Source organism: Colias philodice, chromosome 12, assembly GCF_061535455.1.
Source record: "Colias philodice isolate Cphi_HAF_F1 chromosome 12, ilColPhil1 Martin Lab GWU primary, whole genome shotgun sequence".
Taxonomy (NCBI): domain Eukaryota; kingdom Metazoa; phylum Arthropoda; class Insecta; order Lepidoptera; family Pieridae; genus Colias; species Colias philodice.
In genome coordinates, this window is record NC_143097.1 from 5,447,447 (window position 1) to 5,463,097 (window position 15,651).

Consider the following 15,651-nt stretch of genomic DNA (forward strand, 5'->3'; position numbering starts at 1 on the left):
CATTGCCAAAAAGCTGCTCCCGGACGAACAATTCGGCTTTAGGCGAGCTCACTCATGTCCTCACCAAGTACACCGCATCACGGAGTACATTCTCGCGGGCCTCACCCGCCTCACACCCCACAGAACGGGAGCGGTCTTCTTTGACGTAGCGAAGGCGTTCGACAAGGTCTGGCACAACGGTTTGATTTACAAACTGTACACTCTCGGCGTGCCAGACAGTCTCGTGTTCATCATACGAGACTACTTGTCTAACCGGTCCTTCCGCTACAGACTAGACGGCACGCTCTCGTCTTCACGTCCCATCCAGGCCGGAGTCCCTCAGGGCTCCGTCTTGTCGCCCCTCCTATTCGCGCTATACACTAGCGACATCCCAAAGCACGATAAAGTGCAACTATCCCTCTTCGCGGACGACACGGCACTCTACGTGTCGAGTCCACACCGCAAAAGAATAACTCCACTCCTACAATCCGCGACCGATGCACTAGGCAAATGGTTTCGCAAATGGGGTATCACTGTGAACCCCGACAAGAGCGCCGCCGTGCTCTTCAGGCGCGGCGGCCCCGAGGCCATAGATAGTGTCAAACTCTATGGCCAAGTCATTCCGTGGCAAAAGCACACCAAATTCTTAGGCGTCACTCTAGACGCACACATGTCATTTAAAGCCCACATTAAGGCAGTCCGTAAGAAAGCCAGCTATGTTCTTAGCCGGCTCTATTACCTTATAAACAGTCGCAGTAAAATGTCCCTTAGACATAAGGTGACACTTTACAAAACGGTGGTCCGTCCAATCCTCACTTATAGTAGTGTAGTTTTCGCGCATTGCGCTCCCAGCTCCATACACAAGCTCCAGACGATTCAGTCGCGGTTCATGAGAACGGCGACTGGAGCGCCCTGGTTCGTGCGTAACGTGGACCTACATAGGGACCTAGAACTCCCCACCATAGCCCAATGGATGAAGCAAGCGTCTAAGCGCTACTTCGACAAGGCTAAAAACCACCCCAACCCATTGGTGACAAAGGCCATCGCATACGTCGCGAATCCCGATCCCACTCGTCGTCGCAGGCGGCCGAGACACGTCTTGGACGACTCCGACGACGACATTACCAAAGCCAACGCACGGCTAGACTCGGCGATTGAAGCCCAACGTCGAACCAACCGCGACACCGCACACACCACAGCAGAAAGCGTACACCGTCTTCGCCGGCGAAGACGAGGTCCCTTGTTCCGCGTTCCCGCGCCCACCCGGGTGAGCGCCCGTCCGATTAGGGCCCTTCTGGCCTCCTCCACTCAAGCGACAGCTCAAGCCGAGGTTCGTGGTCCCCGTCAAGGGGGGACGCCCTTGTGCATGTCGCTACCAGGGTGAACCTTCAGTTCACCCCCGCGTCCGCGTTAAAATGTAGAAGCCCTTCTGGCTAACATTGAGAGACACCACACAAAAAAAAAAAAAAACAAAGTTTTCCAAATTTCAGCCCAATTGTCCACTGGACAATGTCCAGTGAATTGTATTTATAGAAAATCAATAAGTCAAACAGTCAATCACCATTGTGTTTTATATATTAATTATTAAGGTTTTAAGTAGGGATGTAACGATACATGATTTTGCCGATACGATACCGATACCGATATTTGTAGTAATGTATCGGCGATACCGATACCGATACCGATATCGATGGCTTGGTAGAAAAATAAATAGTGAATTATGCATAAAAAGTTACCAACATTTAACAGAGACAACTGTTAATCGTATTCTTTTAAATAAAAATGCCAAATCAAAAAACAACAAAACCATTTATTTTAGTATTATTATTTTACGAAGTCAGTTAAACTTTAAGTAATACACATACAATCAGTCCTAATAAAAGTTTACTAATAATTGGTAGAGTTTTTTCAGAAAACAAAGTGCGCACGCGCGGGCGGCCTCGCGCATCGTTCATTGGGCACGGATTTTTGAATTATTTGATATCAAAAAAATTGGTTGTTTGTAAAGTAGGTTTACGATCGAGATGTTTACGTGATAACATAATGCAGTTGCAGCGCTCGAGATGAAACGGGAGATCGGTCCGTCTCTCTCTCGTTATACCTGCGATCGCGCTCGTGAGGTTTTGGTGTGACACAAGTTTATGAACATGTCACCCGACTAAAACGATTTTAAAAACGTTATCACGTTAAAAATTAAAAAAATTCAAAATTATTTATTTCTTTCCTTTACATAAACAAATTTGTGATTGGAACACTCCTAGTAAGCAAATAAAATGCTTGTGTCAGGAGGTTCCGCTCTTCCTTAACAATATTACAGAAACATAAATAAAACAATATGAATGAATACAATGCAAAAACATAAAAGAAAAAAAATAATTTAATAAAAAAATATCGGTATCGGTTGATTTATTATCGGCGATACCGATATATCGGCTTGCCGATATATCGGCCGATATATCGGTATTGGTATCGGTATCGTTACATCCCTAGTTTTAAGGTAAAATTTCATGGTTTAGGTTTTTATAAATAAAAGTGGTTTTTGATATTGGTGGATTTTTTATTTAGTCATCATCATCATCAGAGTCTAATAAATCTGTTTTGCGAATGTCGATTGTTTTTAATACATTACTTGAAGGTCCTGATAGTCCTTCTTCTTTCATACTCTGAACCAAGTTATTTATAACTATTTTATTATCTACTCTATTTGGTACACTACATAACTTTGAACTTAGTTCTTTTTCAATTTCTTGACATATTTCATCATTATCATCATCATCTTCACTAGCTTCACTTAATTCTATCTCAACATTTGACGTTGCTATATTTAATAATTTTTCAACACACATAGTAAACTGTTCGGCATCAAAATCTATCTTATTATCTTCAACATCTTCTCCTATTCTTTCGATCCCTTCAAAATCTGAAGATTTTTTTAAGAAATTGGTCAAAGCAGAAGTAATATTCTGAGCAGAATCCAAATCTCCATTATTAATTGTTTTACATTTACCATATTTACTGATCAATATATTGTTTAATTCATCTGGACTTATGTTTAACCAGTCATCATCATCTTCATACAATTTTGAGTCATCACATTGTATAAGAGCTTCTTTGGTTTCTTCAAATAATTTATCAGATTTTAAGTGAGATATTTCGTTAAAAATATGTGTGTTCAAAGGACATTCCATACTACAAAAATATGATTTAGCTTTTTCTAAGAGCATTTTATAATCCTTAGATCCCTCTATGTTATCTTTAAAGTATCCTGTTTTAGATAAATTGGATATATATTTCTTGTATTCTGATGAAGAAAATATATCTTTAACATATTGATTCATGATGACATAATACCCACAAGTTAATTTAAAACCAAGCTGAGCCTTTTTGTCTGTTTCTGGAATATTATGTGTTACATTCTTTATAAGTTTAGTATGCATAAGCATCGCATATAAGTATTTAGTTAATTGAATTTGTGTTGATACACAATTTGTATATTCAATATTTCTGCAATTTTTAGCTTCTAATGCATCAAGATTGCAGTAACTATTGACAATAGCTGATATTATTGATGGTCTTAATTTTAAAATTGCAGCAATCTCCACAGGTAAGCTAACAATTGCCATGTGCATGTTGTCTTTTATCTTTTGTGGATACTCTGTAAGTTTTCTTTTAATTGCATTCTGTATTTCAATACAAGCGCATGTTTTTTCAGAATTATGAAAAACCAGTTTAACTGCATCACAGATTTCAAGTGAATTTTCCAAATCTACCAATTCTGGAGTAATGATATGAATATCATTTTGATAAATTAAAACCTAAAAAGGAAGAGAATATTGTAAGGGCAATCTAATTTCTTATGTAATTATTTGAGATGGACAAATACATACCCTATTTTCTGCATTATCAGGATTTAACCAAGGAGGTAAGTATTCTGCAGCCTCAATAAGTAGAAAAGAGCCATCACTGTCTTCTGCGTGAACTATTAAATCGCTGAACATTCTTGTTAACTCAAAAATTAAATAAACAATAAACCATTCATCTTCAATATTATCACCAAAACATGTAACACTAATCAAGTTTGGTATAATTCCTGTAAAAAAAGAGGACACAATAAATATTACATTTGTTTGATTTAAGAATCAAAAATAGAAACATATTTCTAGAATTCGCATGATTTAACAGTCATACCATCATTTTCACATTTATGCAGAGGAATGTTGACTCTAAATTCATCTCTATTCCATATATATCCCTGAGATATTGAATGAATTGCCCTATTAATAGATTCACATAATTGTTCTAGATCCGTAGATTTAGAAAGGCAATAAAAGCGACAATGTATTGTATCGTCAAATTTTAATCCCCTATTGTTCTCGGACATTATTTTGAACGCATAGATATCGTGTTTATTTACAAAATATATGTAAACTTTTTTGACACATGTACTTGTAACTATGTTTTTACAGATAAAACGTTAAAAATGAGCCTTAGACCACCTTTAAAAACTAATTACAAAATCTTATTTTATACTTTACGTGCTCTCGGTATTTATTATAAGTTATAACCTATAGCTCGACTCTCGACTCTCGAGGATCTCTCGTAAAGCGTCTTATTTACGGTCCATCTTGACGTACGTCCCGCCAAGGTCATACACGATGCACGACGCAAAACGACAGTGAATAGCGTTGACGTACGTCAATAATTATTATTATTATCTTGCTGGATGTGCACGACCAACTTTTCATCCAGCAAGCACCCCCACCACCGCGAACGTCGTGCAGATGGACAGTGAATAGCGCGGACGTACAGCAGATTAGTGTTGCCAACAGAAATTATAGACTACAAGCCCGCATAGGACAAAAATATGGGTCAAATGAACCACCAGGGGACATATCTAGAACGATAGCAGAGCAAAAAATAATAAGATTCATCACTATGCCGTCACTTGTAAGCTGTCCAACTGAGCGCAGATGAGAATTGAAAAGTACAGGTAGACTCGGTAAATTTTGGTCATATATTTTTGTACGGCATTCTTAACCATCGATAGATCCATTAAAAATAATAAGAAACCGCTCAGTGCCGTACAAAAATGGTGGTCCACCAAGTCGGAATTTTTATTTAATTTCCGAGAGTTACCGGGGGTAAATTTGGTCATTTGACCATGTACGGCATCTGTGTCATACTATTGCTATACTGCTTTTAATCCATTATTCCGCAACGCCGTACAAAAATCATGGGGACAAGGGGAAAAAATCGAGAGTTATAATCCCCTCTCTTTCCCCACTCCAGGGGGTCATTTGACACAACACGAAATAAATTTATTTTTAAAATATTTTATGCATAGATAATATTTTTTCATGTGCCGTACATTTTCGTTGGTTCAAAGGCGAAAAATCTGAAAAAGAAAAAAATCCATATAACGAAATGTTTGCTTTATATTTTTATAATAAAATATAAATATACATTAATATTAAGAAGAGATTTAGATTAGAGAAGAAGATTCGAGGTGGTTAATTATCACCTTGGAAAGTCGGAGTCAGGTGGAATGGACTCCGTTAAATTGATGAACTAATAAAAAAGCTATGAACGAAAAGATGTGAATTATATGCAATCAGTCCATGAATACAGGTAAAGTCACAAGCAAATGCTAGTAATATATACATATTCAAAATGTACAAGTAAAGCGCTTTCAAATGATACCAAATACTGCATATTTATCTTAACTTTATTTTTTTACTCTGTATGTTTTGTCCGCTAGAGGGCGCCACATTAGATTTTGTGAAACCCCATATGGCCTTTAGCTAGCTGGTCGCTGGTTATCCAGTGAACAATTCAGACGCTTCTAATGATATGTCATTTGTCGAATTCTGATAAGTAGTTTAGAAGTTACGAGGGAATAGATGAACATACATACATGACCTGTAAACAACCATAACCCTCCTTTTGCTTTGCCGTAGTTGGGTAAAAATATGTTAATGCCGTACTGTATCAAATGGCCATAAAGCACCCTTAAAATTGTAGCTTTCGTCGCTTTCATCAGCCTAAAAGATGTGGTCTGCACAAAAATGTACGGCATCGTTTTTTCCTAATTTATCTATGTTAATACTATTTAAAACAACGGATAAAAAGTAGAAAACTATTATATTTCATTAATCTACGATGTTTAAACTTTAACAAAATTTCTGGTTTTGCATTTCTCTATAACTTTTTTTAGAACGGTTTCTTTTGAACGGCAATACTATACAACAATTGAATTTTACAATATCATGTTAAAAAAAAAGTTCCCGTACAGGGTCAAATGACCTTTATATCTTTATATCAAGAATTCGATGAAATTAAGATGATTATTGGTATACATTTAAAAGAACAATTATTTTTTGACGGCATTGCTTTTAATAGTACTTTTGAGTGCTAGATAATGTTTTGGAACCGAAGCCGTACTTAGTCAAATGACCCCGTGGAGTGGGGAAAGAGAGGGGATTGCAACTCTCGATTTTTTCCCCTTGTTCCCATGATTTTTGTACGGCGTTGCGGAATAATGGATTAAAAGCAGTATAGCAATAGTATGACACAGATGCCGTACATGGTCAAATGACCAAATTTACCCCCGGTAACTCTCGGAAATTAAATAAAAATTCCGACTTGGTGGACCACCATTTTTGTACGGCACTGAGCGGTTTCTTATTATTTTTAATGGATCTATCGATGGTTAAGAATGCCGTACAAAAATATATGACCAAAATTTACCGAGTCTACCTGTACTTTTCAATTCTCATCTGCACTCAGTTGGACAGCTTACAAGTGACGGCATAGTGATGAATCTTATTATTTTTTGCTCTGCTATCGTTCTAGATATGTCCCCTGGTGGTTCATTTGACCCATATTTTTGTCCTATGCGGGCTTGTAGTCTATTAATGTAAATACTTGGAAACGTGGCCTATTGATATGATTTTTTTGTGATAACTTAGTGAGTACATGAGCAAGCAAGAAACGGTTATTTTTGATTTTTATGTACACAGGAAATCCCAATTATCATTACTTTTGGATCAACCTTGTACACATGGACAGTTTATATTCAGAAGTTATTATTTTAAAAGAGCTCCAAGGCGAATTGTTGAATAACACAGATTTTATGCAAAAGTCCACTGCAGAAAAATGGCAATTTATTTAAAAAAAATATCTTGACGAATCTGTTTGTTTAAAAAAAAATGATTAGCTATATACTCTCTGTTCCCGCCACTTTAGCATTAAAGAGTCTTTTCGGTCATGAATGTGAAGTGGCGGGAAGAGAGAAACCGAGCTTCATTAAAAATTAATTAAAAATGAGCTCTTGAAATATATAAATTTAGATTTGGAATGTTTGGATTCATATAATTCATTTAAAAATAATGAAAAATTCTTAGTTACTGCAAAAAGTACAAAAAAATACATTTTTAAAAATATTTATTTACTCTTTATTTACCTCCTTTAAAATCAGATATACTCTATTTCTTCAAATAAAAGTTGGCAACCCTAGCCATGCTTGATGCGCGCACGATCGTCAGTAGGATACATCCAGCACCGCGGCCTTGAGCCGACGTACGTCGGGGATTGACCGTGAATAAGACGCTTAAGAGAGTAGTATATTCTTTGTCGAGGATATTTTGGCATCTGGATTTTGTCTCCCTCTTCCCTCCAAAGAGGATATAATCACTACGTTTTACTACGGGATTTTAATTATTTGAATGACATTGTCAGAAAAGCAATGCTGCCATCACTTGCCACCTTGATTTTCTAAAAGGGGCAACTCTGATCTTAATAAAGATAGAAAATTCACATACTTATCCTGTGTACTTATAAGTGGATATATTTTTGTCATAAAATTACTCCGACTCGGTTGACTAAATTTTATTGGCCAATGATAATGCATAATGCATGGTTTCATTAAAGATAATTTATATTATGGTGCATTTAGATATTCGTGTGATTAGCATGTGTGGATAACGAACATGCATAGTCCACCTGTGTAGTCCACTCACTTTTGGTCAAGTTATATTCACGTAGGTAATCGAGTTGAGCACGATTTTTTTGGACTCACCACTCACCTCGTGCGCGGTGCGGCATACGGCTGTCATGATGACATTATTGATTATTGACAGCGTCATCGTCATATCTGATATCACTTATGTTATTATAGTTTGGTTATGTACTGAAAATAAGTAAATTTAGGTATTTTTTTAAAAAATGCTAAAAAAAGAGTAGAAATCATATCACACGATATAAATATTTCATCGCATTTGAACAAGAAAAACATTTGTATACAAAGCAGTTAGTATATATTGTGATAAAATGTAAGATGAAATTCCTAAAATTATTAATTATAAACTATCGATAAAAAAATTGACTCAAATAACAAATTGCATGAGTATAGCGAATATAGTGTTGTTAAATAAGATTTACACACATTTATTATTTTGTGGAAATTGTGTTACGACAAATTATACCTAGAAGATATGACTTGAAACAATTTTCTACAGTACGTAGGCATTTATTCTTATTGTAACGAGACATAAATATTACGAAAAAATGGCCCTGAGCATAAGAAGACTCTTTTATAAATATGCGAAATGTCTTATAATAACTGTTCTTATAATATTCTTTGCCCAGATTCTTATATCACTAAATTACTTCCCATCAGTACATGACAATTTGCTGAAACGAAATGGATTTATATCATCTCACAGAAGCGATTTAGGTGATGTTTCTGCTAGAAAACTTGTGCCAGGTATAAATGATGATGAAGATTTCTCTATTAAAAATAGCAACCAAAATAAAGCTATATTGCATTTAAGAAAAGAAGAATTGGATTTTACTCCTATGTGTGAAATAAAAAGCCGTGAGGCGATTTCTGCCATTCATAGAGCTAAAACTCAATACTGTAAACAGCTCATTGTAAATAAAACTTGTCTCATACAAAGTGGAAGTTTTTACCCGAAGGAATTGTCAAATTATTGTCTTTCAAATACAAAGAAATATGGTAGATATCTAGGGTGTTACTTAGATGAGAAGAAATTAAGATTGTTATCAAGCTTTTATGGTAATTATGCTACTCAAAATTCACCAAAATTTTGTTTGGATATTTGTGTACAAGCAGGATTTCCCTATGCTGGAGTTCAATATGGGTAAGTCTCTTTAAATTGCAATTATTTATGTATACTTAGATTAGCTGCACTGAAGTCTTCTCGCAATCTGTCAAATATTAAAAACAAAATATTTGTAAAGTTTCATTTTCTAAGATCAAAGATAAATAGGTAAAAACATATAGATGCTTTTAGTGGTGTTTGTCTAATACTCATTTCCAATATTGTACAATATTATTAAATTGCCAATGTACCTTTTGATTCATTGTTTTTTTTTTTGTATCATGTCATTGATTATAATTATCTATATTTAATCTTCTTTTACAGAACTGAATGCTTTTGTGGTGAAAATATTCCACCTCAAAATGCAAAAATATCTGAAAAATCATGTGATATGAAATGTCCCGGAGATTCTTCTGTTGTGTGTGGTGGATATTTTACAATGAATATTTATGAAACAGGTTTAGAAAGTAAGTATATTATTAATCAATTACATATTTTAAACTTTTTTCTTCACTTAAGTTAATCACTGAGATACCTTTTAAGAATGATAGAGAGTCATAATACATTAAGTACTTTACTACCACTTGTAAGTTGTCCAACCTAGTTTAGTTGAGAATTCATAGTTCAGGTAGGCGCTGACTCCACGAGCGAGAGAATCGCGACGAGTCCGCCCTTATATCGTCGGATAATCTCCACGAACGAGCGATAATTCCGCCGCGTATCGTCGCGAGTCGTAACGGAATCGCAGCGTTTCCGCGGCGACTCGTTACGGTATCGCCACGTTTCCTTGAATAGAACTACGAGAAGACAAGAGGCAACGCTGAAATGACGCTGCGTTTGACAGCGCGCCCGCTGCGCGATCGTCGCGAGCGCGCGGCGGGCCCCTTGCTAGTCGCGGCAGGCTAGCGACGATGTAATGACGTTTCGCACGCTCATTGCCACTCGTCGCATCGCGGCGATAATATCGCCGTGTGGAGACGGTTCCATAGAGAGTGTATAGAAATACGTGGCACGACGATAATATCGCCGCGATTCTCTCGCTCGTGGAGTCAGCGCCTTAGAGGGAGCATATTCCAATCCTATGATTTTATGTATGGGATTCCATATTATATGTTATTAATTATTAATCCAAAATATGTTTCCTCTACCTGAACATTTAAATTCACCTGCACTCAGTTGGACAGCTACCAAGTGGCATTCTAGAGCTGAATGCGTTTATTTAACGATCCTATTTCGTTCTTCCTGTGCTTTATTTGAACCATCAAGATTTTTTTATATGGGCTTGTATAAAGTATCTATATTATTAGTATAGTTAAGTTATTACTTACTAGCGGTCCGCCCCAGCTTCGCCCGTGGTACATATTTACGTTTTCTCTACATAAAAACCATCCTCGTACTTCAAGGAATATAATAAAAAAAGAATTATCGAAATCGGTTCAGCCGTTCTCGAGTTATGCGCTTACCAACACATTTTGCGATTCATTTTTATATATAAGAAGACTAGCGGTCCGCCCCGGCTTCGCCCGTGGTACATGTTTACGTTTTCTCTACATAAGAACCATCCGCGTACTTCAAGGAATATAATAAAAAAAGAATTATCGAAATCGGTTCAGCCGTTCTCGAGTTATGCGCTTACCAACACATTTTGCGATTCATTTTTATATATAAGAAGATAAGAAGAAGAAGAAGATAAGAAGATTAGTAGTATTTTTGAAGTTGTTTTTATAATATGAATACACTTTTTTTTCAGAGTTTTTACCAAATACACCAACTGTCAAAAATGAAGAATCACAACCAATAAGGATAATTTTTTTATTGACCTTGAATGGAAGAGCATTGCGCCAAGTATATAGATTAATCAATGCTTTATATAAAACAAGTCATTACTTTTATATACACATAGATAAAGTAAGTATAATTACAATCTAATAAAGATAATGTGTTGAACATGATATATTTTTATAATTCTTAATCAATATCAAACACATTGCGGCACTTTTATCTTGAAAACTTTGTTCTTTTAGTTTGAAGCAATCTTACTTCTTTGTCTTTTTCTCTTTTAATATTAAGTGCATCATAAGCAAGCTATAGAATGCGTGTCACTAAATATTATTACCTGAAACAATATGCGTCAAATAAGTTGACGAGAAATATATTATTTGCTTTTGTGTTGAAATGAGCGGAGGGATGTAATAAAAACGATGCACCGAGTGCTCCGAACAAATCTATTTTTAGGATTCTGAACCTCAATAGGAAAAAACGGAACCCATATAGAGTCACTTTGTTGCCCATCTGTCTGTCCCTTTTTCACAGCAACACGTATCAGGCTGATAAACATATAACATACGTGTGAAAATAGATTTTATCACTATGTTTCGTCCGCAGTCGATATAAGATAAAAAAATATTCACAAATAAAAATACTTATATAATTTCATATTTCTAGAACTATTTCAAGAACTATTTTAATTATGCTTATATTTATGCTTTAATGCTGACTACCGCCAATTTGAATATCACTAAATCCAGTAACCTACCATAAACCGTTAATCAAAACAATTTTTTTTTCAGAGACAAGACTACTTACATAGAAAGTTATTATCTTTAGAAAAGAAGTTTCCAAATATTAAATTGGCTCCTATACGATATTCAACTATATGGGGTGGAGCTTCATTGCTTCAAATGCTGTTAACCTGTATGATGGACTTTTTTAAATTAGGATGGGAATGGGACTATGTTATTAATTTAAGTGAAAGTGACTTTCCGATAAAATCGTTAGAAGAGCTGGAAAAATTTCTTTCAGAAAACAAGGGTCTTAATTTTGTAAAGTCTCATGGTCGTGAAGTGCAGCGTTTTATTAAAAAGCAAGGCCTAGATAAGACATTTGTTGAATGTGAAACACATATGTGGCGAATTGGTGAACGAAAATTACCACACGGTATAACTATTGATGGTGGTAGCGACTGGGTAGCCCTGTCGCCAGAATTTGTTTCTTACGTCGTTAAGGAAAAAGATGCACTTTTAAATGGGTTAGATATCATTTTTCAACACACGTTACTTCCTGCTGAATCATTTTTTCACACAGCCCTAAGGAACTCAAAGTATTGTAATACTTATGTTGACAATAATTTGCATGTTACTAATTGGAAGAGAAAATTGGGTTGTAAATGCCAGTACAAGCATGTCGTCGATTGGTGTGGATGTTCACCTAATGATTTCCGAATAGATGACTGGCCAAAAATTCAAAATACCCAAAATAGACAACTATTTTTTGCCAGGAAATTTGAACCCATTATAAATCAAGAAATAATAACAAGAGTAGAACAATTTATAGGATTTAATGACCATTACTTAATACATAATATAGAAGCTTATTGGCAAAGCATTTATGATACTGAAGATTTGACAGCAAGCACAGATGACACCATTCTATCTCATGCCGGTAGTATAATACGCCATAATTTAAAAATATTAGCAACCGAAGACTGTAAAATTGAACTTGGAATTATAACATCAGTACATTTATATAAATATGCAGATATGTATAAAGGAAACCTTATTTTACACAAGGCAATCTTAAACAATGGATTAGAAGTTTCAATAGAAACATGGTACAAACCTAAACATCACCTAGAATTTAATTTTGAAAGTCCATTGATTGATTATATTAAAATATTTAAAGTAAGTTCTGATTATGATCAAAAAGAAATGAGTTTTAGGAATTTAGGAAATATTCTAGGTCCTTTTTCGGATCCAGTGTTATTATATCAATTTTCTACAAACAAGCCAAGTGGAAATTTAACAGTGCTTTGGTTAGATCCTGCGGGAATACTGGCCGACATAAATATTATTTATAGAGATGAAACTAACTTAACAAATTTTATTAAACCTACCATACGACACCCACTTTTACCTGGAATTTGGAAAGTAGGTTTGTTTGATCAATCTAATTTAATAGCCGTAACAAAATTTTTAATTACTCCACTGGAATTTTTCTCGGGTAAAGAAGTCACCCACCAAGAAACAAGCTTAATTCATAGTGGTTCACAAAATTCATATAGAAATTTAACCAATGTTAAACCACCCAAATTTTTACCTAGTAAAGAAGACACATTACTGTTGGAAGAATTGTCTAATTCTAATATTAAACGAATAAGTGATGACTTACGAGAGTGGATTGATAATTTAAGTTACGAATTTTATAGTATCCTAGGGTCATGTGTATCATTTCTTGATGAGAATATCAAGGAGACATATATTTGTGGGAAATACAAATTTGAACTATGTGAATTAACTGAATGGAGCTCCTTGTCACCCGACCCCAAAGGCTCTATTGGAAAGTTAGATGTCAAGTCTGGACGATTAAAGAGAACGTGACACAAGATATATTTTAACAGTAAATGATAAACAAGTCAGAAATTTGAGAAATATACCAATTTACCTTGTATCTTTTAAGCAATCGTTGTTCTAGTAAGTAGATGTATTGAATACGGAAGACTGATTTTAATGTAAATACCTAGTTAAACTATCCTTATTTTGTCAAAAATCTTGGGATTAACATGTAATATACCTCTATTGTTGTTTTGACTATTATCTATCTCTCATAGCCTGTATCATGAATAAATTGTGTTCAAATTTTTTTAAGCACTAAGTATTTTATGTAGCATAATGTAATATTATATTTGTCACAAAAAATGTAAAGTACCCTTAGTTCTATGCTTACAAGAAACGATTTGTCTCTTCAGACACACTAGTCATTAGCGCATAAATAAGAATCAATCACATTGACTTGTTATCTTGCTCACAATAAAAATGGAATTATTTTATGAAAATCCATATTATAAATACAGATTTCGTTTGTAGTTGCTATTGAAGTACCTTCATATTGATAGAATATATTTATTTTTATATCACATTTTATTTTAATACCCAATTTACTTCCATATAATACATACCTATATTTACTAAAAGTTCATTCACTGCTAAATCTTATACAGTTTTGCCAGAGTGGAAATTAATCTGTACCAATAATAAAATAGGAGTGTCTATGTTGTGGTATTTATACGATGTAAACACTAAATACCTAGTCATTTTTACAATTATTATTCTGCCTGTTTGTTCCGGCTAATCTCAGGAACGGCTGGACGGTTTTCACTGACAGCTACTGTTTTAAGGAGTAACCTAGGCTATTTTTTATACCGATATTCTCACAGGTATATTAAGATTAAAAGGAAAAACTTATTCACTCGCGCATGTGAAACCGCGGGGCGGATTGCTGCAATAAGGAATATGCATGAAACTCGAATTAGCTCTTATTGAGCTACAACTTGACGTAAACTTATTTTTTAATTATGTTAAACGAATTTCTTCCTTATTTTTTTGCTCCTAGCTCCTATACTATAAGAGCTAGCGCGCACGAGCAACTTTGTCTCCGCAACTATTTTGTCTCTCCCATCAATTTGTATGGGGAGTTGCGTCGCTACGTGCGCGCACTTTTATACTAGCCTATAGGTGGGAGAGACAAAATAGTTGCGGAGACAAAGTTGCTCGTGCGCGCACTGTCTAACGGTTTTCGAGTTGCCGCTTTAGCTACATTATATTATATTTCATCGTAGTATTTCATTGTCAATGTAATCGTACACATTTCATTCCTGTCGATTCTGGGTCATTTTTTGGACATCTCCTTACTAAAACTTGTTCATGAAAAACATCATGCATATTCCATATTCCGCTTGAATTATAATGATTGGGAAATAAAGAAAATCAAAGCGCAGCGCTCTACCTTTCAAATTCAAATTCAAATTCAAATATTTTTATTCATGAATATGGGTACAATTCAGATCTTATACAAACATAAGTCCCGCCATATCCTGCCTGTTAGGCATATGAAATTACAAATACATATTACAGCTAAACAAATAATAATTTTATCTTTAAAGTCCAAAATTATTTTAAATTTAAGTCAAATACATTAATAAAATAAATATACACTAATAAGTCAATAGTTATGTAACAATTATAAGAAAATCATTATTACACATCAGCAAGTGATTTATCATTAATATAGTCCTTAATACAGTAATAACTTTTTTTTATTAAAAGGTCTTTTAATTTGCATTTGAATTTAATTACACTTTCTATATCTATTATTGCCTTAGGTAGTCTATTATACAGTGTTGGACCCATATACCAAAAATGCTTTTAGAGAAATGCCTAGATTTACTGGGTAACATACATATTTTATGATCATTACGCTTACTTTTTAAATGTTCATACATACTGAGATTACATTTTACAAACATTATAACTTCATATATATATAAACACGGTAGAGTTAATAGAAAAAACTTTTTGAAATATGGAACACAGCTGTCTGTTTGCTTTATACCAGATATAGCTCTTATACACCGTTTTTGTGACTTAAATGCGGTTTCTATATCTGTACTATTACCCCAGAATATTATACCATAGCGTAATATGGAATTCACATAGGCATGATACGCAGATAATAGAGTTGCCTCGTTTGCTACTTTTCTCAGCATATAAAGGGC

General features: G+C 34.7%; 2 protein-coding genes and 1 long non-coding RNA gene across 4 annotated transcripts in view; 1 reads left to right on the forward strand and 2 right to left on the reverse strand.

Moving 5' to 3' along the window:
* LOC149483991 (uncharacterized) overlaps positions 1 to 15,651 on the reverse strand; it is a 418,879-nt gene that overhangs the window by 75,432 nt on the left and 327,796 nt on the right. The gene's annotated exons all lie outside the window — the stretch shown is intronic.
* ecd (ecdysoneless cell cycle regulator) lies at positions 2,498 to 4,576 on the reverse strand. 2 transcript variants are annotated; one of them, XM_089701517.1, is made up of 3 exons: positions 4,515 to 4,576; positions 3,867 to 4,069; positions 2,498 to 3,794 (listed from the first exon to the last, which is right to left on the reverse strand). In XM_089701517.1, exons 2-3 carry the CDS (start codon positions 3,975 to 3,977, stop codon positions 2,541 to 2,543), a joined length of 1,365 nt encoding a protein of 454 aa, XP_089557643.1. In that variant the 5' UTR covers positions 3,978 to 4,069; positions 4,515 to 4,576; the 3' UTR covers positions 2,498 to 2,540. The 2 variants fall into 2 exon arrangements, with proteins under 2 accessions (XP_089557643.1, XP_089557642.1); XM_089701516.1 differs by having other exon boundaries at positions 4,168 to 4,576.
* oxt (Xylosyltransferase oxt) lies at positions 8,104 to 14,013 on the forward strand. Its single transcript, XM_089701515.1, has 4 exons — positions 8,104 to 9,140; positions 9,426 to 9,568; positions 10,852 to 11,009; positions 11,672 to 14,013. The coding sequence occupies exons 1-4, from the start codon at positions 8,545 to 8,547 to the stop codon at positions 13,475 to 13,477; spliced, it is 2,703 nt and encodes a 900-aa protein (XP_089557641.1). The 5' UTR covers positions 8,104 to 8,544; the 3' UTR covers positions 13,478 to 14,013.